At 44.1% G+C, this 22,928-nt stretch overlaps 1 protein-coding gene across 6 annotated transcripts in view; it reads right to left on the reverse strand.

Annotated features, from left to right (window-relative positions):
- Positions 1-22,928, reverse strand: part of rbbp8 (RB binding protein 8, endonuclease) — a 108,242-nt gene that overhangs the window by 35,009 nt on the left and 50,305 nt on the right. For 2 of the 6 annotated variants that reach the window (XM_033020043.1, XM_033020042.1), the window contains exons 1-2: positions 14,239-14,438; positions 11,027-11,220 (exon numbers count right to left, since the gene is read on the reverse strand). In XM_033020043.1, coding sequence (XP_032875934.1) covers positions 11,027-11,147 — 121 coding nt within the window. In that variant the 5' untranslated portion in view covers positions 11,148-11,220; positions 14,239-14,438. Of the gene's footprint in view, positions 1-11,026; positions 11,221-14,238; positions 14,440-22,928 lie in introns of those variants that run through there. The other 4 variants (XM_033020040.1, XM_033020041.1, XM_033020044.1 and 1 more) reach the window with 3 other exon arrangements.

The raw sequence follows: 22,928 nt of genomic DNA on the forward strand, positions 1-22,928 counted from the left end.
CCTCTGCAAAACTGATTTATTCACTAGTGAACAGTGGCAAACAATTAAACTGCAAATTTGAGGCTTTGAATATTCCCATCGTCATCAATGGTAACAAGGAGTCAAGAAAAAGTCCAAACACAATTCCTTGCAACCGCCTTCAGCTGGTCTTATCTCAGCGGCTTCCTAGGTTACTGTGATCGGCGGTCAATGAGAGCATGGAGGACCGCCATGAGGGAGGGGGAAGAACAATGGAGGGCCCGGTGTGGGGGGACTGCGTTGAGGGGGGTGTGGGGTGCTTTTTAATGCCCCTGTCCCACTTAGGAAACCTGAACGGAAACCTCTGGTGACCCTGCCCACAACCCAAGGTTTCCATGAGGTCACCGGAGGTTTTGGTCACTCGCCCGGAAAGCCTCGAGCTGGATCGACCGAAGTATCTTCCGACCAAAGATCCTATAGGATCATTGCTACCGACCACACACACACACAGAGAGAAGGTGGGGGCCATGGAGAGCGGAGGAGCGCTGTCTGCACGATGAAGAGGAAGGTAAACGTCTGCCACACAGCACGGTAAGTCCTTTAGAGAGCGCGGGGGGGGGGGGGGGGAAGAGAGTAGGGGAGAGAGTTGGGGAGAGAGTAGGGGAGAGAGAAGGAGAGAGAGAAGGGGAGAGAGAGGGGGGGGAAGAAGGAGTGGAGACAGTTTTAAGAAGTTTAATAAAGTTCAGCGGGCATTTTACCTTCTAGGTCTTCTAGGTCGTGAAACTCCAATGAGCCAATTAAAATGTCCAGTCAGCGAAGGAGATTGCCTTCGACTGCCTATAAGTAAATAGCGACCCCACTCCACTGGCTTCGACCAAACAGCAACCTATTTTTAGTCGAGGCCGGTTTTGATTATGTTGAAACAATCGAAGCAACCTAGAAGAAGCCTCGACCACGCGGAAACCACTTTCGACCATTAGGGAGAGTGACCAAAACCTCCGGCTACCTCATGGAAACGTTGGGTCGCGGGCAAGGTCTCCAGAGGTTTCCGTTCAGGTTTCCTAAGTGGGACAGGGGCATAACTTTGTCAGCGCTGCAGTTGGCCGCTATTTGTATACATTGTGGAACGCAAGCAAAGAATCTCACTGTGCCTTGTCACATGTGACAATAAAGTATTCTATTCCATTATTATAGAAACCAGTTCGCAACCAATTCAAATTTACTGCCAGTGGTCAAGCACACTGGATATAAAGGTTCTAGTTTCTGACAACATCGCCATTACAGCACTGCAGACTTCTGCTCCACAACCAGACAATTCTCTTGCCAAAGTAGACACAAAATGCTGGAGTAACTCAGCGGGACAGGCAGCATCTCTGGAGAGAAGGAATGGGTGATGTTTCAGGTCGAGACCCTTCTTCAAACGGAACGTACAGCCCTCTGCTCACTCTGCAGCAACCCCGACTAATTGAAGAAATCCTCTTGCTAGGTTGGCCTATGCAATGATAATTCTGACATTCCAATCAACAGGCAGGAAAAAAATACACACAAATCACCTGACCAACAAAATCAAGATAAATATTACCTGGCCAATTACCAAGAGCTTTGGTACGCATCTAGAAGACATCTTTAATAATACCCATCAAGCAGTACTTTCTAACAACCTGCTCATCAATGCTCAATTTAAATTCCAACAAGCCCACCCTCTCTTTCCAGCCCGATTTCAATAACAAATGAAATAACTTAATTGCACAGGAGGTGAAAGTGACCATTTTTGACACCAAAACAACCCTTGACCTAGATTGACAAGAAGCCTTGGCAGATTGAAGTTAATGGAGATTAATAAGAAAATACTCTACTGGCTGAAGTTAGGCCTAAGAGAAGGCACTAACTGTGGTTATTAGAAGATAACCAATTAAGCCCCAGTATAACTCCACAGGAATTTATCAGCTGTAGTATCAATCTCCTTCAGAAGGATCATGCCTATGTGTAAAAGTGGGGACATTTGTTGACCGCTGTGCTAAATGTACTTTCAAGATTCCTCAGATAATGAAGCAGCTTATGACTGTGTGAAGCAAGACCTAAATAACCCTGTTACTTTGTGTAAGCCTTGCCAGAGACATCCACATCTCATGAATGAAACAATGCACTTTAACAGTTGCACAAGTGGGTGGTTTGTTTATATCATGAGTGTTGGGATTTATTTTTAAGATATAATGTCATGGTGGTGGTTTATATCAGTGGGCCCTGCACACACTCTCAAATGAATAGCTCCCCTGCAGCATCTCTCTGCACAAGTGCAAACACAGATCTTTCTTGGCAGTGCCTTTTGTAGCCTCTGGCAGGACCTATTTGTCTGTTCAAAGCTTCTGGAAAATATTAAAATTTCAAACATGTGATCTTGAAAATTATTTATGAAGTTTGTGTAATGGTATTTACTCAGCTGCATCCATTTTGCTTTAGGGTAAATCATGCAAATAAAATGATTTAAGCTGCAACGACAGATTCTTGTATGAAAAGCAGTAACAGTATCGAAGATGTTAATTAATCCATGTAAAGAAGCATAGTTAATCCTGAGATGCACTTTTTCTGCACAACTTCTTAAAGGGCCTGTTCCACTGACACGACCTTTCAGGGACTGTCTTCGACCTTCAAGCTCGAGGGCACTCGCCTGAAAAACCTTAGAGAGCGCGGAATATAATAAAATTTAGCGGGCATTTTACTTACCGGTCGGTTTTCTTTGGTCCTGAAAACTCTTATACAGCGGGGAAACAAGCCCTTCAGTCCACCTAATCGCCACCCACCAACACTATTTCTATCCTACACTCTGTGGACAATTGACGGAAGTCAATTTACCTTCAAACCTGCACGAGTGTGGGGGGAAACCAGAGCACCCAGAGAACAGACACTGTCACAGGGAGAGCGTACAATCTCCGTACAGACAGCACCCATATTCAGGATCAAACCTGGGTTTCTGGCGCTGTACGGCAGCAACTCTTCCGCTGCACCACTTTGCCGCCCTAAATTGCAAATTATACAAGTTTTCAATCAAAACAGATGTGTTTCTACTTGGTAAAAATGTACGTTGTCAGCCGAGTTGGGAAAACCTGAATTGGAATACACACCTTTGATATAGCCCAGTGACAGGCACAAGTTCGCAGTATTGTGTATGTTCTCTCAAAGTAAAATCTAGGGTTGAATCAATACTTCAGTGTGGGAAAAAAAACTTCTACTAGCAAAGACTAGTTGTTCAATTTAAAAAATAAGTAAATTTTATTAAGTAATCCCAAGTTTATTCTCTCTTAAAAAATGAGTGTGTGTCTGTGTGTCTGTTCCATCTTGTGGATTAATAATAAAATAGAAGGGAAAAAGTCCCTTGTATTGCTCTGTCAAATAGGTGACTGCAATTAAAACCCTTTGATATGAACTTTAATCCTGATCCACACCCACCTAAAGGTATGAGACTGCCCAACAATACAGCTCCTGTATGAACAGGCATTCAGCTTAACAAAACATTCCAAATTGAAACAACTGCAACCTGAGCCTCCAACAAGAGGAGTAACTCAAGCAGTCAAGTACTGCACTACATGTAATTCAAATCCAAAAATCCTGCTGAATGCAAACAAATTAAATAATTAAAATGAAAACAATTTCCCCAGCTTAAAAATAGCGACCATTCTAAATATTGTCTGTAAAGTGCAGTAGCTTTATAAACTTCAAAGTCCAAGCAATTCTGGGGACAAAAATGTTTCCCCACAAAACCTTTAATTCATGGTAAATGAAACCAACTTTCTAGCAAAAAAGCAGCAATATTTGTTTCTCATCAGAAGCTACTCAGGAGCTAATGTTCCCTACCAGGGAGCTTATCAGTCTGAAATAGGGGTTCGACCCTAAACATCACCCATTCCTTCTCTCCAGAGATGCTGCCTGTCCCGCTGAGTTATTCCAGCATTTTGTGTCTCTCTTCGATTTAAACCAGCATCTGCAGTTCTTTCCTACACAGGGAGCTAATGTTTCTCATCGAGCATAGCACGAGCGATAAGTGTATACAAGAGGTGTAATCGCTAACCAAAATTGGAGTGTCCAAGCTGAAACAAAGGCAGTCAGTAGTGGCATAAATAGACATGTCTGAGTGCATTCTATATCACAAGGGCAGTCTTCCATTAAAAATCCTTCCATAGCAATTTCAAGGTAGACTACCCATCTTCCTTAATGGGGCGAATCGCAAGATCATAAGATCATAACAGAATTAGGCCATTCGGCCAATTGAGTATCGTAGTAAGCTTGCAGTTTAAGGTAGTACTGATTAGTACTAGTGGTGGTAGCATAAGAAAGATATATTTGGCTAGAAGACCAATGGTAAAGCAATGGGAGCCAGTAAGGTCATGGAGGGGAGATATTCTTGTACTGTTGCATAAAAAAATGTTACTCTTGGGGGAAAGAGAACAGAAGAAAGTAACAGAAGTCAGCAAACTCCAGAAAGATATATTAACACAAGTTACATCAGTGTTCCTTACATGAAAACAAGAGGTTGCAAGTAATTGGGGATGCAAATAATATTGAGAATTAGTCACCATCATATTTCAATTTTTCAGCTGTTATTTGGAGCACACACTGCATCAAACAGCCCCTCCCATTCCAAAACAGGAAAAACTGTTAAAGGAGGCATCTTTTGCCCCGCACATTTATGCTGCATGTTTGGCTCAATCTCATATTGCAGCAACAGGTTTAACAAGAACAAGGTCACCTCAGCAAAGGTAATTTATGCAACACTCCTTCCTTATTTACATATTTTAACAGAGCCAGCAAAGTTAAACAATGTACTTCAGTGTGAAAGTAGAAAATACCACCTTACTGAATGCACACGGTCTGTGATGGAATACACTAAAAGTTGCCCATTCTCAGTAACCAAAATTAATAGATTCATTTACAAATGATTAAAATCATTAATGTTGGTAAGTTAAAAAAAAAAAAATTACACTTAGTTCCATTTATACAAAATACACCTAAAGACAGACCACTATTGGTAACTAGATCTCGTATATCAGCATCTGAAATTAGTTAATCAAAACAAGTTTAATAATTGTCTGAATCTGGATGTAGTACGCCGAAAAGCTCATCACTCAGCACTGGAAGTTGGACAATTTTATACTGGACATTTTTTTACATTTTATCAAGCCAATTAACCAAGCCAATTAACCCACAAACCTGTACGTCTTTAGAGTGCAGGAGGAAACCGAAGATCTCAGAGAAAACTCACGCAGATCACGGGGAGAACGTACAAACTCCATACAGGCAGCACCCGTAGTCGGGATCGAACCCGGGTCTCTGGCGCTGCATGTTTGCTGTAAGGCAGCAACTCTACCGCTGCGCCACCATGACGGCCCAGTCAATGATGATTTTAAATAATTAGTTAGAAAATGTGTATCAGAAGGTAGCAGAAAAAAGCTATAGTGGGAACAGAAAAGTAGAAGATAAATATCAGCAGTAAGCTTACCAAAAACTACAAAATCTGCAGTCTAAATTGAGGAAAATAGCAAAGGTTACAAGGGAAGTATTAAATTGCATATGCATTAATAGCAGTATAATAATTAACAAAGTTTAGGAATCACAGGCACTAAATGCCACATAGCGATATATTTGTAAACAACACATACTGCTCTATTCGGGACAGGAATAAATTCTTAAAATTCCAGGGTTACCAATATTTCAGCTTTGAAAGAGGTGGAGAGATCAAAGTGGACGAGGAAGATGATGATTTAGCTCCAAAGACAAGAAATATTGTAGTTCATCCATTACTAATCTATTTCTTTTGGAACTGAAGGCACGTGTTATGTGCTAGGAATTTCTTTACGGAACTCCAAGCCGCAGGAATACATTGTGCATTTGTTGCTTAACTTGAAAGTGTAAGACAGAGTAGCAATACCAGGAGATTCTCATTTCCTCAATATATAAACTGGAGATTTACAATGCATGGTGAGGGAAAGGGAAACCATTTTGATATGTGCACATCATGGACTCCAGTCTGCAGTCCAACACAGATTTAGTTCTGGGAAATCTAATAGGATAAATGCAGGGTGTCAATCATTGATTTCACAAGATAATTTGATTTGGAATAAAATAGGAGACCAAAAGATGGAAAAGCTCAACTGAAAAGCTAATTTGATTTTAAGATGATAGACTAGAAAAGACAATTCCATTGTAACAAAGTTAGACAACTATGAAAGAGAATTCAGGAACCAGCTACCCACATTCTTTTCAAGGAAAGGCAGAGACTAAAGGTTTGCTACTAATGAATGTGGAGGGGGAAAACTCAGAAATTACAGACGTCAATCCAATGTCAGAGAAGGTGTCATCGTCAGAGATACAATAACTAATATTCGAAGCCATGGGGCAAACATGAAAATTACCTCTGCTGCAGTTATCAATAAGCAGAAATTAAATACAAAATCATAAAATATTAAATAGGATGGGACAAAACTTGACTAGTGATAGTGGATACAGGGGAGGGGTGTTTGATTGGAAGATGGGTGGAGTAAGTGACAAAGTTGAGGGATGCAAAGGAGACAAGAGTGTCAGATAAAAAGAAGAGTGAATACATATGAATGAGGGAATGGAGAGGGATGGAGGGGGCGGGGGAAAGAGGGCGGGAGTGGGAGAAATAGGTGTGCCTGAGGTGGGAGAGCACAGGAAAGAGAGAGGGGAAAGGAAGAATGTCACATAAAATTGTAGAATTTAATAGTAAGCCACCCAAGCAGAATCTGAGGTTGGGTGCGTGACTTCACTCTGGCAATGCAGGAGGCCCAGGCCTTAAAGATCAGTATGGGAATGGGAAGGGGTGTTAAAACAGTTAGCAACCGGGAGGGAGATCCAGCAGGCCTTGGCTGACCGAAGGCAGGTGTTTGACAAAACGATCGCCTAGTCTAAGCTTACTCTCGCTGATGTAAAGGAGGGCGGGAGTGGAAAACCCAATGCAGTTGGTGAGATTTGAAGTGCAAGTGAACTTGTCTCACCTGGAAGGGCTGCTGGGGTTCCTGGATAGAGTAGAGGGAGGAGGTGGGGGGGGGGGGGGGGGGGGGGGGGGGGCGGGGAGGGCAGTTTGGAAAGGTGAAAGTGAACCAGAGAGTTGCGGAGGTAGTGGCCTTTGCAGAAAGTGGATAGGGGTGGGGATGGGAAGGTGTGACTGGTGTGGGTCACATTGAGGAAACTGACATTTACAATGTCGCAGCATTGATCCAAGCAGGTTTATCTGCTGCAAATATTACATAAATAAGAGATTACATCACCATATCCAGATCTCAAAGGAAATGCAGTTAATCATAATTTCACAACAGTCTACATGGAATACAGGTTAGATCATTGCCAGTACAGCCAAAGAGCTTGTAGCACATTTAAACACCCCATTATTTATACCTTACACCTGCACAACTACATTTTTATGCACCGACTTACGATAGAGATATTCAAAAGAAACAGAACTAACATCAATACTCAAAGAAACAGAACTAACATCTGACTTGCTAAGTGCTTTCAACATTTTCTATTTTTATATTTAAAATGTCTACAGTTTTTTGGCTTTCAATATACAACTTGATGTTATATTACGATAGATACCAAAAGCTGGAGTAACTCAGCAGGACAGGCAGCATATTATGTTGTTTAGCTACACCCAAATCTGATTTAACAATGGGAAAATTCTAAGCTTTGGCACAGAGTTTAAGCACTGTTTAAGATTTTAAAAATCCCTGCCCGTCGGCTGAATAAGTATCTGCCCTGCCACCACACCCTTAAAATATATACTGGATGAATGAGAATGGATTGTTTTTACAAATGCCTAGCATTTAATTTTTTTCACTCCACCTCATTAAACAAATGCAGCAGACGACGAACTGTTTTTTACCTTCTGCAGTAACATTAAGATGCATGGAATTCAGCCATTTCATGTCTTGTTCTGTCACCAGACATTGAATAGGCAAAATATTTAATGCAATTACATTCCCATATAACTTTGTATTGAACCACTCCTTCGGAGAGGGAAATGAGTAATGATGGAGGTGGAAACAAACTTCAGAAGAAATGGAAAAAAAGGAGAAAGCACATATTTTCCTTTAAAGTTTAAAAACTGAATTAATTGAAGAAATCAAGTTTCATAGCTTAAATGTTCTCTCCCGATTGGCAATGTCGGAACACATGAATCACCTTGTTCAAAATAAATCCTGCACAACATGTGGCATTTTTATTTTTTATAGCTGATTTACTTAACAATTAATATGAAAGTGCAGTAATTTCATGAAACATACATGTAAATTGAAAGTGGTTTACACAGAATCCTATGGTGGTTAAAATAAATATGGTGTGGAAAGGGATTTTTGTAAAACTTAAGGACTCCGACTCGAGTGGAAAGGTTCTGGAATGCAGACAATCAAATTGCAAATTAACCAAGAGAATAATTAATGGAAGGTTCTCCCTTTTGAAACGGATCAGATTTCTGTTTCAGAAGAATCCTCATTTCATTTAAAGACAATTTGCACAGACTCCATGATGACACAGCCAGGGTCTGTCCTATTGAAGATAACAAAGCACTTAAAAAAAAAAAAACGCTTGAAGGGTCAAATCTCTAAAAACTTTGACTGCATAGATGCAGCTGCAAAGGAGCAGTCACACTTATTCCATCATTACCAATCTCGGAATTGAAACAACTTCGACTTACAGGATTCTGGTAGACCCAGGTTATTTTCCCTTAAATATCGGAGCAGAAAATGTTCAAGAGATGTCTAGATCTCTTTTGAAATCAGCAGTAAATTCCATCCTCAGCACCTGGCCGAGTCATGCTTGGATAATAGATGGCAAGAATGTGTTACAGACACAGTGAATGCTCTCTGCGTCCCATATATTGAGCCTCTTTGTTGGCGTAATGGGTACGCTACAGAGTTTGCCTCATTGGGTTTCGATCAAATCAGTGAGGTTGAGATAGGTACATCAGTAAGTTGGTGTGAACAGTTAAAAGCAACAGCAGAAGGAAAGCACAGAGTTCCATATCATACACGATTTCATATCTCGGTGATGCATGGTTTCACCATAATTGTGCCATTGGCCTAACCAGCCATGTACAAAGCAAGCTGAGGTAGAAATACACTGGCTCATGCCACAATGACAAATAAAGCTGCTGCAAGATATTGGATTTGATTACAATTAATCCAAGATAACAGAATCTCTATCACTGCAAACCACCTTATTTATTTAGAGGCAATGTTTGACGTGAATGATTACCATAGACAAACTATATATTTTTTGATTTACGTTTGCGTTCTCCCATTCATTTGAGGAACTGCATCAGAAAACTGGCCGAAATACTAGAATATGTACATGGCACTATTTTTACAACATTCCTACATGGTTATAACACGGAGCAAAATTATTAAAAAATTCACCCCCATTATCAACACCCCCATTCCTACTCAGACTGTAAAGGAAGGAGCAGATAGTTTCATGCATTACATCTACCAGCATCTAGGGATATGAAAAGGACATTGAAAATTAGTGATCAATTTGTGTAACATGAAATACTAGCTAGTCTTTTAAAAATTGTAGCAAAGGTTTAACTGTATTCTTGGGACATTTTTTTTAAGTGTTAAAAACAGACCTAGTCAGAGAAATACTCGATTTTATTAAAAAGGTGCAATCCTTAAAAACATTTCACAATCAAAATTTCAAAAATTGAAAGCAGGATAAAATGTATCATGCATGCTGCACTAGAGCATGTCCCCACATGCACAGAGGGTGCGATATTTGTGATAACAAAATATCATTTCATAAAGAGTTGTTTTTTAATTTAACGATGATTCAGAACAGATGAATTACTAACATTAACTGGGGTTGCTTCTCTATTGTGGCAGGTGGGGGGCAGCGAGAGAGAGGAGGGGGGAGACAGAGAGAGATAAGGGGGAGACAGAGAGAGAAGGGGGGGAAGCGCGAGAGAGAAGGGGGGAAGCGAGAGAGAGAAGGGGGAAGCGAGAGGGAGAAGGGGGGGAGCGGCGGAGAAGGGGGGGAGCGGCAGAGAAGGGGGGGAAGCGAGAGAGAGAAGGGGGGGAGCGAGAGGGAGAAGGGGGGAAGCGAGAGAGAGAAGGGGGGGAACGGCAGAGAAAGGGGGGAGCGAGAGAGAGAAAGGGGGGAGCGAGAGAGAGAAGGGGGGGAGCGGCAGAGAAGGGGGGGGAAGCGAGCGAGTAGGGGGGAAGCGAGAGAGTAGAGGGGGAGCGAGAGAGAAGGGGGGAGCGAGAGAGAAGGGGGGAAGCGAGAGAGAGAAGGGGGAAGCGAGAGAGAGAAGGGGGAAGCGAGAGAGAAGGGGGGAAGCGAGAGAGAGAAGGGGGAAGCGAGAGAGAGAAGGGGGAAGCGAGAGAGAGAAGGGGGGGAGCGAGAGAGAGAAGGGGGGGAGCGAGAGAGGGCGAAGGGGGGTGAGCGAGAGAGTAGAGGGGGAGCGAGAGAGAGAAGGGGGGAGCGAGAGAGAGAGAAGGGGGGAGCGGCAGAGAAGGGGGGTGAGCGAGAGAGTAGAGGGGGAGCGAGAGAGAGAAGGGGGGGAAGCGAGAGAGAGAAGGGGGGGAGCGAGAGGGAAAGGGGGGAGCGAGAGGGAAAGGGGGGAGCGAGAGGGAAAGGGGGGAGCGAGAGGGAAAGGGGGGAGCGAGAGGGAAAGGGGGGAGCGAGAGGGAAAGGGGGAGCGAGAGAGAAAGGGGGAGCGAGAGAGAGAAAGGGGGGGAGCGAGAGAGAAAAGGGGGGAGCGAGAGGGAAAGGGGGGGGAGCGAGAGGGAAAAGGGGGGAGCGAGAAGGAAAGGGGGGAGCGAGAGAGAAGGGGGGAGCGAGAGGAAAATGGGGAGCGAGGAAATGGGAATGCGAGAGTGGGAAAGCAAAAGAGAGGGAGAGGGAAAAAAACAGAAAAAAGGAGAAACACCAGCTCGTTTTCTCCTGCTATTTTCATACCTTCTCATGAATTGAACACATTGACCAAAACACTTACAGCGACTATCTTATGCATGCAGTTTTAAAGTGATAAATGATGCTAGCCAATTGACGTAGTCACCTTGCACTTCGTTGTCATGGCACTCTCTCAGTTTGGTCCAAATATCCTTAAATGGATCTGCAGCAGCTTCAGCTGTGCTTCCAGCACCTGGACTCCCACAGCCCACACTGGAGCCACTCATGGTACAGCTTGTACGTGGGTTTTCAAAGCTACATGTTGCAGTTAAAACAAAATCCTCCTCAGTCAATCTTCACCTGCAAAACAGATTAGGTAAAAATTGGTTTACAGATTAAAAGAGGACATTTCGCAACTCCCCCTTCTCCAGCAGGTAAACAGATGGAGCCAAATAAAGAAACAATCGACGATTTCAAACATTCCATGAAATAAACCGTAAACAATTAAAAAAATTTTTTTTTTGGTAGTTGTTAGTTGGTAGTTACTGTCATTCTCAGGCAGCAAACCTTCTCCACAAGCCACACAGTCACCTTATTGATTGTTTTTGTAAACAAATACTTCTGGGGCAGATACTGGATTAATTTTTATTATCTTTTAAAGGGAATGGTGGTGGTCAGATACAAAAGTGGTGTTTAAGGCCAATAAAGGAAATCTAATCTAATCTAAAGAGATGTTTAGACACACACATGGATATGCTGGGAATGGAGAGGTATGCACTTTGTGTCGGCTGATGAGATTAGTTTATATTGGCATTATGCTCTGCATGGACATTGTGGGCCGAAGGGCTAGTTCCCGTGCTGTACTGTTCTATGTTATAAGTGAGATGAGACAAAAGGTTTCAGGAACAAGACGAGTCCCCAGGGTTGAGGATTAAGGCAAAGATAGATAGATTCTTGATTAGTACGGGTGTCAGGGGTTATGGGGAGAAGGCAGGAGAATGGGGTTAGGAGGGAGAGATAGATCAGCCATGATTGAATGGCGGATTAGACTTGATGGGCCGAATGGTCTAACTCTGCTCCTATCACTTATGACATTATGAAAGCGCTATCATCCGAAGTGTACTGCAATCTACTGTCATTCCAGTAAAGAGAATGTTAGTGGTGATAATGTCCTGAGAGATGATTCTGCTAAATGTAGGAATGAGGCAGGGGTAAAAAAAATGTTGCATAGGCAGGTTCGGTGATCAACCAGTGTCATCTTTTTTAACCTAAAGATCTTTTTAGGTTCAGACAAATATTAGTTGTTTAGGTAGACAAAAGTGCTGGAGAAACTCAGCGGGTGCAGCAGCATCCAGGAGCGGAAATCCCGGGGGAGCCAGGGGGGGGACACAAGATGATTCAGCGCGATCATTGGAGGAGGGAGGTGTCGGTCAGAGGCGGAAGTAGGGGGGGGTGGGACTGAGGATAGAGCGCGGTGATTGGAGGAGGGAGACGTAGCACAGACCTGCGCCTCATCCGCAGCCAGGTTCGATCCCGGCTCTCCGGGGCTGTCCCGTCTCCACCCGAGTGCCCCCCCACGGGTTGCCAGAGAACTTGGGAGTCAGACGGGAGCTGTACCCCCAGGCCCACAGCCAGCGCAGAGAAGCAGCACTAAACCCAGCTCAACTCTGCCTCTCCCGCCGGGTTAACCTACAGCCCTGCCTGGGCTTGCAGGAAATATGGCCCAGGTTTACAGCCAGCGCGGAGAAGCAGCGCTGGTGTCCCGTCAGTCCAGGCAGGGCTGTAGGTTAACCCGGCGAGACAGGCAGAGTTGAGCTGCATTTAGCGCTGGATTGAGCCTCCGAAGCCGTGTGTGTGTGTGTGTGTGTGTGTGTGTGTGTGTGTGTGTGTGTGTGTGTGTGCATTCGCACGCGGCCGCCAAGAAATTGTGTCCCCCCGTCTCCCGGTCCCCTCCATATTTTGATAGCGATTTCCGTGCCTGGCAGCATCTATGGAGCGAAGGAAATAGGCAATGTTTTGGGCCGAAACCCTTCTTCAGATTGACGTAGGGTGGGGGGGGGGGGGAGGCGGGGAGAAGAAAGGAGAAAGGAAGAGGAGGTGCCCGAGGAAGAGCTGAGAAGGGGAGGAGTTGTTTAGTTTAGTGATACAGCGCGGAAACAGGCCCTTCAGTCCACCGAGTCCGTGCTGGTCAGCGATCCCCGCACACTAGCACAATCCTACACGAGGGACAATTTACAATTTTACTGAATCCAATTAACCTACATATCTGTACGTCTTTGGAGTGTGGGAGGAAACAGGAGCACCCAGAGAAAATCCACGCAAGTCACGGGGAGAACATACAAACACTGTACAGACAGCACCGGTAGTCAGGATTGAACTCGGGTCTCTGGCGCTGTAAGGCAGCAGCTCTACCGCTCCACCATGCTGCCCCTGACAGTGTATCCCGAAGGGGAGAAATGTTGTGGTGAATGCACTTGCCAATAAATTTCAATCAATATGGAGTGCCATAGACCAGTTCAAATAATGCAAATTAAATAAATCTCTTTCAAGACCTAATTTTATATATAACTGGAGAGACGACGTCGGTAGGTGCAGTGTGTTTGCATCAACCAGGTGGGCTTGGAGCAACAATTTCCTACACTTATCCTTGGTTTCCTCAACATATTCTTCTATTGAAAACTAGTTAATAGTAATTTCAGGTTATAATTAGTCAAAAAACTTATCGTGCAATGTAGTAAAATGTGAACAGGTTGGATCTTAAGTCCTTTTCTCAGCCATTCTCACCATATTATGCTCAATTCTATTGAACCAACCAAATTTCCTGAAGACCTGGTCTAATGAATGCAGTCATTGCCATCTCCTTAACTGTGGATTGCAATGGTGTCTTTAAGTGAATTACAACCCAAGAGATTATGGTTACTGCATGGAATAGAATTGAAGCTCAGTGAGGTATAAAAGACTATCTCTGCTTAAAATACTGAGGTTTCCAGTATTGTTAGACATGACAAAACATGCCCCCATTCCTTTCTGTTCAGCTCCTCACATACTATTGGACAACTGGTTAAATCAATTACCAAAAGAAAGCCAGAAGCACTCGTTTGCTCAATTTTAAAAATATGTCATACGTACACACTTTCAACAAAAAATCATATACAGCAAATTTGACAAATTAAATTATGATGGTAAAGTAGAAAATGAACAGATCACCTTTTCTTTACAGAAACAAAAATCTTTACACAATTAAGCAACGTCCCTTTGAAAGCTTACAATCAACCCTTCCTCCTACATTATGAAGACTATTTAAATATCAGACTACAAACAAATACATTTAAATTTGAAACTGAACTGGAAATACATTGAATAGTATATACTACATACCTTTAAGTGTAAATTCTGAGGTGACGTTTTATTCGTGAACATTTAATGTTGGTACCCTCTGAAGTTACGATCCTTACATGTGAATTGCAGGAGGCAACACATGGACCACACTTGGTCACTGTGAATGCTGCTTCTCAGCTCTGCCTGTCCGATTCCGCAGAGGCATATGTGCAAATGAAATGGATAACCTAATATGCTTTACACAACTGGTTGAGCAGGTCTGAACATTCTCTGGGACTGGGAATCATACCAGAATTTGTTGGCACAACAAGCTAGTCAAACGGGTTTTACAGTCAACTGGAAACTGGTTCAACCAGTCTCCATCAAAGGAGAGTTCAACCTGAAGAGGCGATAGAGGAATAAAAGCGTCTGCAAAAACAGGCCACACTGTAGTCAATCCCAGCACATTGGTATGATTATGGTTCCCGTTTTTCAAATCAACTGTACAACAGAACTTGTGTACAATAAAACATGTTGCATTGAATATGGAAAAACCAGAGACATTTATGAAAAAGTCACAGAATAAAAGTGCAGGTTTTGGATGGGAAGGTAGGATTTAAAATCGCTAAGTTGATGGCAGTTCCGGTTGTGGTGCTTACACGCTCAAAATAGAGAATAAAGTGATCTTGCATGCTTAACCAGTTATGCTGAAGAAATGAATGACATCAACCACCAAATTTAGTGAAAATGAACTACAACAGGGAGGGAAAATCCCCAACAATACCGCTAATGGATAAGAAATCTAAAATAAATCTTAGATCTAGCTAGATGGAGAAAAGTAGAAGGCAACATTGGAACATGCAGAGTTGTGATCCCATTGCATTCTGTAGGCCTGTTGAGGGTTGAAAAATCTGCATTCACAAGTAAGATAGGCATGCACATACTGCAAGAAAGAAACTGCCATAATTTCAGCCATTCACCTCCACCACTTGTCAGATGCTGTGCATTGAGACCCAGATTCTGTCAAGGGACCACTAGGCAAGTAGCAGCCATGCAAAATGTAACAATGCAGCCCTGCAGAGTCTTAAGCAGGCAAAAGAACAACTCTTCTCAATTCTCATAATCACAGAATTTTATCAAGATGGTGTTCTGAAAATGGGTCCCGACCTGAAATGTCAGTTATCCATGTTTTCCAGGGATACTGCCTGACCTGCTGAGTTACTCCAGCATTTTGTGTCTTTCCAGACTTATATCAGTATTTATCTCCTGCCTAAACAGAACTGTGGTTATCCTTTTTATTAGTGCTGGAGGGGCTCCGGTAGAGTGAACATGCGGGAATCCGGACTGTGAACTCCATTAAATGGCACCACACATGGCAGCGCTGGCAATAAAATGAATTTCACTGTGGTATGTTTAATTGCGTACGTGACAATAAATATCCTTTGAACCATTGCTGTGCGTAAAGAGCCAGAAAACATTAATGATACCAAACAGCATTTCCTTCCCTTTTGTCCGGCTGTTTACCAAGCTTAATGATGTGGCTCTCACTCCTGATCGGAGGTAGGGTACGGCTCCCTCACTGCCCCCCAATCCACCAAATATCACGACTGGTCCTCTGGCACAGAGGATGCACAGAGTCTTTTGCCCAGAGCAGGTGAATCGAGGACCGGAGGACATAGGTTTAAGGTGAAGGGGAAAAGATTTAATAGAAACTAGACTAAGTGGGACCCGTTGGGTCCCTGTCACACGGAGGCCTGGTCCCCCAACGCAACCCGTTCCCCCAACGCAATATTCCACCATTCACGACCAACCATCTCCCATCAAATCCACCCCTCCCTGTCCCCCTCTCCTTCCCCCCTCTATCCCACCTGGCCCATGATCCCCTCCCTTCAACCTCCCTCCACCACCCCTTGACCCCAATCCCTCCCTCTATTCTCCCCCTCCCTCTCCCTCTCCCCCCCCCCCCCCCCGTGCTGTGGGCCGGACTGCAGCACTCTCTCTCTCCGTGTAACGGTGCGATGCGTTAGGGCCATCCTGGCGACGCCCATTTCTGTCTAACAGGAGAGACCAATCTCCGTGGCGGCGACTGACAGCAATCTACCCATGCGCGTTTTTTTTACCATTTTTAAACGTTAATAACTTTTACAATATACCATTGATCAGAACGAAACTTGTTGCACTCGCAGCACAGGAGAACGATGAGTGAGCTGGTGAAAATCGTAGCATTATCGCATACCGTTTTTGCGCAAATAGAAAAGTCTCACAAACCGGAAGAGCACAAGATCAGAGTTTTAGTTATGTATAGATCTGAGGGGTAACATATTCACACAAAGGGTCGTGGGTGTATGGAACAAGCTGCCAGAGGAGGTAGTTGAGGCTGGGACTATCCCAACATTTAAGAAACAGTTAGACAGGTACATGGATAGGACAGGTTTGGAGGGATATGGACCAAACACAGGAAGGTGGGACTAGTGTAGCCCATGTTAGTGCCCAATTTCCACACTGGATCAATCTATAACCCAGGCTGAAGAGCTTCTCATTTGCAGACTTAGTATCAAGAAGTGAGGACCATGCTGGGCTGAGCATCAGAAATCCAGGAATGAGATGACGCAGAGAACATTTCTGATCTGAATTTCCGGATCCCAGAAATCAAATTCTAAACTGTCCTCTGCAGCATAGGTGAGCTAAAGTCCACCTTAACAAATGGCAGGTACAACCTTTTTCATTAGTAGTGGGCATAGATCTGTCATAGCATGACAATGGGCCACTATAGATTTCTCCAAGAACAAATGGAAGAAAATAAAACTATTTAGCTGGTTTATTTTTCTGAATAGCACGGAGCCTTGTCTCAAGAGGTCTGATCTGAATGTAATTTGCTTTTGCCTCAGGGGTTACCATGTCCCAAAGCACGTTCACGTTCGTTTGGATCTTCCAAAAAAAAATCTTCTCTTCTGAGAGCGACTAGAGTTCTTTTCAAAAGCAAAGTACTGGAGATATTAAAAATCTGAAGCCAGACAGAAAATACTGTAAAGGTTTAGGCAGTAGGCATAGAAATTAAAACCAACAATGATAGAAACATAGAAAATAGGTGCAGGAGTAGGCCATTTGATCCTTCAAGCCAGCACCGCCATATAATATGATCATGGCTGATCATCTAACATCAGCACCCTGTTCCGGCTTTTTCCACATATCCCTCAATTCCTTTAGCCCCAAGAGTTAAATCTAACTCTCTCTTGAAAACATCCAGTGAATTGGCCTCCACGGCCTTCCATGGCAGAGAATTCCACAGATTTACTACTCTCTGGGTGAAAACGTTTTTCCTTATCTCCAGTGGTGGTTCGGCAGCGCTTACGGCGCCGGGGACCTGGGTTCAATCCTGGCTGCGGATGAGGAGCGGGTCTGTGTGAGCACTCTCCCGTCTCCCACTCGCATCTGCCGCCCTCTCTCTCCCGCTGTTACACCGCTTTCCCACTTCCTTTGGGGGGTGAGGATGAGTTGACCATTTATGTGAGTCTCTCTGGAATCGAGAATTTCATTGCTCATCGTATTCATAGATGAGGCTGAAGAATTCCATTGCCTTGAAATGAGCAGAATAGTGAAATTCGATTCAGAAACTATCATCGGTGTGTTCCAGTCTGGAATTCATTAATCTTCCTATAATGTTACCCCTGTTCCTCAGATTAAATATATTTTACACATAAATTATGAATAAAGATAAGAATTTATAGTTTCTTCAGCCAGTACTTCACTCGCTTTTTCTTTATAGTGCATGACCTTGGACAAATCCCATGATTCCTTGCGTTTTTCGGAATACCAAAGTCACTTATTAACCCTTTTGTCCTCCTCTGTTGAGTTTTAAATTTCTCCCAGTCCTCTGGTTTGCCACTTCTTCTGGATAATTTATATGCTTCTTCCTTGGCTTTAACACTATCCTTGACTTCCCTTGTCAGCCACGGTTGATCTTTCATCATTTGTTTCACGATTCCTCAGATTCCGCCTGGTCTGCATGGCATTTCCAGTATTTGAAGACACAAGAAACTGCAATGCTGGAATCTTGAGCAAAACACAAACTGCTGAAAAACTCAGTCGATCAGGCAGCATCTGTGGAAAGAAATGGACAGAGGATGTTTCCGGTCAGGACCCTTCTTCATAGTCTGTCTGTCCATTTCCCTCCATAGATGCTGCCTGACACACCGCGTTCCTCCAGCACTCTTTTTTTTCTTTCTTACTCTAACTAGTGGTTTCTGTTTCCATGGGAGATATCCAGTTCAATGGTAAATTGGAAAGATCTGCCCAAACTGGTAAATAGTACAACATTTGAATTTTCAAGTATCACTAAAAATATCAGTACTGTATTTAGTCATGTACAATTAAAAAAACATCCTTCTCATTAGTGCTGTACAGCAGTGGATTGGGAGTTTAAAGCTGGCCCTCCCCATAAAATTGGTGCCAATTTAGAAGATGTTTTCAAATTACTGCAATGGCTTACGTGCACTATGGTTCTTGCTGTGTTTGATCAAATCTGAATAAAATAACATCTCATTATTTGGATAACAGACCACCCGACCCTAGGCCGATAGCTTTTCTAGATTTATGCTATCCAATTTCTGCATGTTTCCTCCATCACCAGGGGGGAATGTGTGAAAGATGGTGCTTGTTCCCCCTTCAAGAGAAAGGGAACTCGCTCACAACTCAACAATTCTCCCTGGGCAGGGACGGAAAACCCGGGGGGCCAGAGGGGACACGTCCCCCCATGTTTTGAGAGGTGGGGGACATCCCCCACAAGTTTTGTCATCCGGATTTTAGAATCTCTGCTTTCCGCGAGACAGTGGAGGTGGGACTGCTGATCGAGGGCGCCGATTGGACGAGTGAGACGTCGGTCAGTAGGCAATGGGGGCGGGACATGATGATTCAGCGCGATGATTGGAGGAGGGAGGAGTGGGGGGTGGGTGGGACTAAGGATAGAGTGCGATGATTGGAGGAGGGAGACGTGGCACAGACCTGCGCCTCATCCGCAGCCAGGATTGATCCCGGCCGGCTCTCCGGCGCTGTCCCGTCCCCATCCGAGTGCCCCCTCCACGGGTGGCCAGAGAGGTCGGGTCAGACGGGAGCTGTACCCCCAGGCCCACAGCCAGCGCAGAGAAGCAGTGCTAAACCCAGCTCAACTCTGCCTGTCCTGCCAGGTTAACCTGCCTGGGCTTGTGGGAAATATGGCCAGCGCGGAGAAGCAGCGCTGGTGTCCTGTCAGTCGAGTCAGGGCTTGTAGGTTAACCAGGCGAGACAGGCAGAGTTGAGCTGCATTTAGCGCTGGATTGAGCCTCCGAAGCCTCGCGCATGGGTGTGTGAGTGTGCGCGCGCGGCCGCCAAAAAATTGTGTCCCCCCTGTCCCCCCCATATTTTGATAGCGAGTTCCATGCCTATCCCTGGGTATCATCGGTCTCAGCGGATATGGGCAGTTCAAAACAGGATCCTACAGTTCATGAACTGCATATACAAGTGGCAAATCAAGTTCTTCTCTGCTTGTTAACGCGACTATCCAGATCAAACAATGAACTATGTCACTCCCTTACTACTGCTGTACAAATCTAAAGTCAGGTTTGAAATAAATTCCCTCTTGAAAAAAGTCACACAAAATCTTAAACTCATGTTATAAATGTTGCTCTACCAGACGTAAGAACAGCTCCTTGCCATATTTTTTTTAATTTTTATTGCCAGTTGAACAAATTCATTGATGGAAATAGCCGAATGACCAAGAATTACTGACACAGGGAAGTACATTAAAAAGCACAGTTGGGCCGACAAGACGAAGTGAATGGCAAAGACCTTAAAGGGCCTGTCCTCACTTATGGAATTTCTTCGGTGACTTGCTGGCACCCGTCATAGTCGCAGCAGGTCGCCGAAAATTTTCAACATGTTGAAAATCCAGCGGTGACCAGAAAAAGGTACAACTCTTTGGGCGACGATTCGCGACCATACAGGCGACATGTCGCGGGGGAAAAAAATCGCTTAAGTGGGACAGGCCCTTGACGAACATGAACATGTGTTGTTACACAGCAGTTGTTAATATGGAACACACTGGCTGCAAGGAACACACTGGTGAAAGCACAAACACCCACAAACTTAAGGAAAAAATGGATTCAAACATGAAAATGAAAAATTTAAGGCCATCATGAAACAGCAGGAGGAGGAATTAGATAGGTCTTTTGAAAAGCCGCTGAGGGAACAATAGATTGAAAGAGCTCGAAAGGTCAATGACTCAAAACATTATTCATTGTTTCACTCTCCCCCATTCCTACTCCACCTGCTGAGTACTTCAGACATACAGCATGGAAACAGGCCATTTGGCTCACCGAGTCCGCACGTCTGCACCGACCAGCGATCACCCTGCTCACACCCCACCCCCCCCCCCCCCCCCAAACCCGGAAGCCAACTTACCTACAAACCTGTATGTCTTTGAAGTGTGGGAGGAAACTGGAGCACCCAGAGAAAACTGACGTGGTCCCAGGGAACACTTACAAACTCTCTACAGACAGCAACTCGGGACTCTGGCGGCGCTGTAAGGCAGCAACTCTACAGCTGCACCACTGTGCTGCTTACTTTCAGCATTTTGTGTTTTCAGATCTATATACACAACTTCTGTTATATAATTGTGGCATGGTGGTCAATGCAAAAAAAAAAAAAAAAATTTCAAACAAGGATTTCCAACCTATAATACATGAATACTTCCTTCAAAAGCCAGATGTCTTATGACTTAAGCAAAACTACATAGTGCTGGAGAAACTCAGCATGTCAGGACTCATCTGAAAAATGGTCTCAACCTGAAATGTCCATTCCCTCCACAAATGCTACCCAACTTGCTGGGCTCCTCCAGCGCTGTGTTTTTTGTTCAAGATTCTAACAGCAGATATTTCTAGTATCTGCCTTACGTCTTAAGATATACAAACTCCTTTAAACATTTAAGAGAGTTTTTTCTATTTCTTTTGTTAAAAACAAACTTCCACTGTATGTATATTCAACAGAAGAGCCATTTGTTGAACACTAAAAGAAATTTTAACAATGTGCTTTTTCCCCCAAAAGCAATCTTCAAGATACAAGTACAAACTTGTCCCTGCAGCTGTTACATACAAGTCTAAATATTTTTTGAACAAGAATTCATAACAGAAATTTGCAACATAACCCATTCCTCACTGGCATCATGCAAAAATGTTAATGCGGCATGGGGTTTGTTTAAACATGCCCATTAGTTGTTCATTGTCTATGAATAATACTTTCCAAATGTGTTAGTTTGCTCAAGCTCATTTCTGTATGCAACACACCAGCAACTCAAAGATCATTAAGATCAACTCTTCATTTCAAAGCCTGGTGATAATAATAAATGCTTCATAGAGTCACAGAGTGAAACAGTGTTGAAACAGGCCGTTTGGCCCAACTCGCCCACACCGGCAAACAATGTCCCAGCTGCACAAGTCCCACTTGCCTGCGCTTGGTCCATATCCCTCCAAATCTGTCCCAATAGCTCCTCCACACACACTTCATTAACTTGCCCTTCCCAATTTCCCAATACTAGATCCAGTGTTGCCCTCTCATGTGTGGTTGCCTCCACACACAGTTTAAGAAAACTCTTCTGAACACTTGAGGAATTGCACCCAATCTGAACCCTTCACACTGTGATTTTCACTGTCAATATTGGGAAAGTTAAAATCCCCTACAACAACAAACTTATTTTACCTGCAGCTGTCTACAATCTCCCGGCATATTTGTTCTTCTAATTCCTGTTGACAATTTGGGGGTCAGTAGTACACCCCCAACAAGGTGATCATCCCTTTCTTGTTCCTCAGCTCCACCCACATAGCCTCATAACGAACCGTTCATAATGTCGCCTCTGAACACAGCCGTGACATCCTCCTTCACCAACAATGCAAACTCCCCTCCTCTTTCCCTCACCCCTGTCTCTCCTGTATCCCAGACCATTGAGCTGCCAGTCCTGCCCCTCCCTTAACCAGGTTTCAGTCATGGCTACCACGTCCCAGTTGCTCGTACCTATCCACACCCTAAGCTCATCTGCCTTACCCGTCAGGCCCCTTGCATTAAAATACGTGCAGTTTAAACCAACCTTCCTTCCTCGCTCTCCGCCTTTCACCTGCTTATTCTATCCATAACCTTTCCCTCACCACCCTCCATACCAACTTCTAGCCTCTCATGGGCCTCTGTCCTGTACGATATCCCACCCCCATGCCAATCTAGTTCAAACCCTCCTGTGTACTACCACTCAATCTTGTCGTGTCATCCACTCCCAAGAGGGTGTACCTGTTTTCAGTAGGCACAGCCACGGGGGTCTCCTGAATCCACATTAACTGAATCCACTGGGACTCTTTCTCACAGTCACCCACCTTCGCTCTTCCTGTATCCTTGGTGTGACAACCTCACTGTAGGTCTTGTCCAGGAAACTCTCATTTTCCCGGATGGCCCGGAGGTCATCCAACTGCTGCTCCAGTTCCCCAACATGTTTATTCAGGATGTTTAAGAAGGAACTGCAGGTGCTGGAAAATCGAAGGTACACAAAAATGCTGGAGAAACTCAGCGGGTGCAGCAGCATCTATGGAGCGAAGGAAATAGGTAACGTTTCAGGCCGAAACGTCTGAAGAAGGGTTTCAGCCCGAAACGTTACCTATTTCCTTCGCTCCATAGATGCTGCTGCACATATTTATTCAGGAGCTGTACCTGGACACAATTTCTGCAGGTGTAGTTCC

This window comes from Amblyraja radiata, chromosome 4, assembly GCF_010909765.2.
Source record: "Amblyraja radiata isolate CabotCenter1 chromosome 4, sAmbRad1.1.pri, whole genome shotgun sequence".
Classification (NCBI taxonomy): Eukaryota; Metazoa; Chordata; class Chondrichthyes; order Rajiformes; family Rajidae; genus Amblyraja; species Amblyraja radiata.